The sequence below is a fragment of the Hirundo rustica genome, chromosome Z, assembly GCF_015227805.2.
Source record: "Hirundo rustica isolate bHirRus1 chromosome Z, bHirRus1.pri.v3, whole genome shotgun sequence".
NCBI classification, from domain to species: domain Eukaryota; kingdom Metazoa; phylum Chordata; class Aves; order Passeriformes; family Hirundinidae; genus Hirundo; species Hirundo rustica.
In genome coordinates, this window is record NC_053488.1 from 82,134,372 (window position 1) to 82,138,032 (window position 3,661).

A 3,661-nucleotide genomic window follows, 5' to 3' on the forward strand; every position below is an offset into this window, starting at 1 on the left:
AAAACAAGAAAAAAACCAAAGCAAAACAACAACAACAAAATCCAAGCCCAAAAAACTGCAAACCCCAGAGAACATTTAGGTTAGTTGCACAGCACTTAGAAATTCAGACTTGCTGCTGACTTCACGTGAAATGACTTTGGCATTTCTGAAGCGGCACACTGAAGACTTTTTGCAGAATACATTAATTTCAGTAGCCAAAGACAGCAGGAAATGTAATTATGTGGTCAATCAAGATGATAGAGCAGAGATACAAAAAGGAGATTTTTAAAGCACAATTGAAATAATCTCCAAAAATTTGGAAATGACTGAGTATTTATCCAAATAAATATTATCCACAGGAACATCAAATTCTGTTATCACTTATTTGACTCTATCTGCACTGCATGATGTATTTTTAAATGCTTTTATACAATCAGACTTTTATAATGCGATGTACTTTTTTGAATCAGTGCACTTGGCTGTAAATTCCACATGAAAAATGAAAGGTAGGTAGTTAAAAATTTAAATAATTAAAATGGAGGAAAAACCCCACCAAAACTTCCAAGAAATAAGCCCAAACAAATGCCTACTGCTCTTTTCTCCCTTCTTTGCCCAGAAGGACACACATAGATCCTGTGACAATAAAAGGATTTATCCTGCCCATGTTTTTTACTTTCACGAATTTTCACATGAAAACTGTGACTGTGTTACACAGAACCACAGCCATAAATGACATTTTACAACTATCTCGTGGGGGGGTTTCTGCATTTCTATAGAGTACATTGATTTGAAATTTGCTGCCATAACAGACTGAGCACATGGAAATTCAAACAAAGAGCTTAAGGGGTCAATGTCTGGAAATCACAGCTCATTTCAAACTGTTTCAAGGAAATTCATGGGGTTTTCAGGTGCGTTTTCCATTCATGAAATGAAACAGCTAACGGTTCAAACTGTGAATGAGCCTCTGAACATTTTATTAGTGAGGCCAGAGGAAGGAGCCTCCAGAGAGGCACCAACATTTCACCTTCCTGATGGGAAAGTTCTGCTCAAAGCACCTAACCCACCAAATAAAAAAAATCATTATTTGTAGTTCAAAACACTTTTAAAGGTTTTCCTCTTGCCATGCTTTGAGAATTATGGACTATGTTTCCATATGGATTATGCTTCTGAATGCATCATGCTAAACTGCACAAAAAGGAGGGGTTTGGCTGACAATCACCTGTAGAATTGTAACAAGTAAGAATGCAAACATAACAATCTTTTTGTTGAGATACCTCTTAAAATCCAGCTTGATGCCTTTATTGGTGCTGACCATCTGTTCCAGCCACTCCTGCAGGGTGATGTCGCTGTCAGTGTCTGGGGGGTGAGCCAGGATGGGGTCCCTGTCACCTCCCCGAAGGAGAACATCCACCTCCACCATGTGCACATCACCTGGGGATTGAGAAATTAAACCCCAGCTTTCAGTGCTTCAGGGCAACAATTACCCAGCAAGTCTGTCTACACCAGCCCGTGCACCCTTACTCCAATGAGAACTACTCTCTGTGACACCAAAGATGCAATTTTGGGGCATTTTCAGTCACTAAACTCTTTGCAAGCCTACAACCATGTGACAATTGATCTTTGAGGGTGCATTTGGCCAAGCAACCACGTGGGGTTTTTTCTTTATGGGAACAGAAAAACGGACATCCAACATATGAATCCATTCTTTTTAAATTTCAGATCTTTTCCTCCCAAAATAAGGCTCCTGAGAGAGGAAAGATGAGCACAGGATTTAATACTGGCAGAGACTAAGCATTCCCTCTGACTCACTGCCAAAACTGACCAGGAAAATGTTAGCTCACACACAAGACAGGCAAAGAGGCTTCTTAGGAGTGCTCAGGCTCTGGAAAACATATTTATATAATGAATCTGGGCAGTGCTGCCAGCTTTGCAGAGAATTGAATACACACAGTGAAGACTGAAATACGAAGAAAAAAACTAGTGACGATATTCAAGACAAACGAAATTACACATAAATTTACACAAATATGTATTTTTCTAATATTCACATAAATTTACATACAATTCCCTGCAGCCCCGGCTGGTGCACCAGGGCCCTTCTGGCTCTGCACAACTCCCTGACAGGAGGGCACAGCCGGAGGGGTCGGGCTCTGCTCCCAGGGAACAGGGACAGGAGGAGAGGGAATGGCCTCAGGCTGGGACAGGAGGAGAGGGAATGGCCTCAGGTTGGGACAGGAGGAGAGGGAATGGCCTCAGGCTGGGACAGGAGGAGAGGGAATGGCCTCAGGTTGGGACAGGAGGAGAGGGAATGGCCTCAGGCTGGGCCAGGAGAGGCTCAGGTTGGACACCAGCAGGAATTTCCCCGTGGAAAGGGTGGTCAGGAATTGACAGGGGCTGCCCAGGGAGGTTTGGAATCCCCATCCCCGGAGGGATTTAAGAGCTGTGGGGATACAGGAAGAGGAGGAGGAGGAAGGGGAAGAGGAAAAGGCCTGTGCCACACTCACTTCGCGCGGCCTCGGCCGCCCGGGCCCGGCTGTTGGCGGCGTGGAACCAGCGCACGGCGGCCCCGTCCCTGGCTCCGATGCGCCCGGTGCGCAGGAAGTGATCCACGGGCCACTCGCTCCAGGCGCCTGCGGGGACACGGGGAGATCCCTCAGCGCGGCCCGCCCGCCAGGGAGCCCGCCACAGCCCCGGCCCCCGCCCCGCCGAGCGCCGCCGCTCACCCCGCGCCCCGCTCGCCATGGCTCGGCCCCGGGCCGGACCCGCCCCGCCGGGGGCTGGGCCCCACCGCCTTCGCTCCGGGCGGGGCCGGGCCGGGGAGCGATGCGGAAGGTGTCAGCATTATCCCGAGTCGGGATGATCTATCTCTGCGTCCTTTGAAGCCTCATCAGCAAGGAAAGACCTGATCCGTGGGACACGCAGTAGCTGCAGCCCGTAGTCACGGACAGCCCGGGACTCCGAATGGTGTAGGACGGGATGTAGTCAAGCCTCAGTTGTGCCAGGGGAGGCTCAGGTTGGACACCAGCAGGAATTTCTCCATGGAAAAGGTGGTCAGGAATTGGCAGGGGCTGCCCAGGGAGGTTTGGACTCCCCCTCCCTGTGGAAGCGTCCAAGGAAGGGCTGAAGCTGGCACTGAGGGCTCTGGGCTGGGAACACGTTGGGGATTGGGCACAGCTTAGACTCGATGAGCTGGGAAGGATTTTCCAACTTAATTCTGTGATTTTGTGTGAAACCAGGATGTTGGTGTACCTCCATGTATGCTTGCGAACTTGTCAAAGTGCTCGGGGTCCACATGTCCTGCAGCTGAACCCTGCTCATGCCAGTACAACTCACCCCTGGGCAGGTGCAGAGCTGGGCTGGGGTCACACAACCTGCATGGCAATGCCATCGTTCCTGACAGAGGGGCAGTGCTTGGGAAGCTACCAGCTCTGTCTTTCTGTAAAGAATGTAAATAATGGCAGGGTGAGAGCAGTGAGGTGTGGTGGAACACCCTGAGCACCCAGACCTGCCCAGCACTGATGGAACACCCAGTGTCTCTCTCCAGGGTATCACTCTTGGCTTGTGACACCCTGAGGAATGAATCCCATTTTTGGGGCAACATCAGGCATCCCAGAAAGCTGCAGACAGGACACACACATGCCAAATCTGTCTTTGTTTCATTGTGAGTAAGAGGCAGAAGATT

General features: G+C 49.2%; 1 protein-coding gene across 2 annotated transcripts in view; it reads right to left on the minus strand.

Moving 5' to 3' along the window:
- FAM151B (family with sequence similarity 151 member B) overlaps positions 1–2,731 on the minus strand; it is a 28,698-nt gene extending 25,967 nt beyond the window's left edge. For both annotated transcript variants that reach the window (XM_040089832.2, XM_040089831.2), the window contains exons 1-3: positions 2,703–2,731; positions 2,484–2,609; positions 1,254–1,410 (exon numbers count right to left, since the gene is read on the minus strand). In XM_040089832.2, the coding sequence (XP_039945766.1) occupies positions 1,254–1,410; positions 2,484–2,609; positions 2,703–2,721 (302 nt within the window). In that variant the 5' untranslated portion in view covers positions 2,722–2,731. The remainder of the gene's footprint in view (positions 1–1,253; positions 1,411–2,483; positions 2,610–2,702) is intronic.
- Between the last annotated feature and the right edge of the window lie 930 nt (positions 2,732–3,661).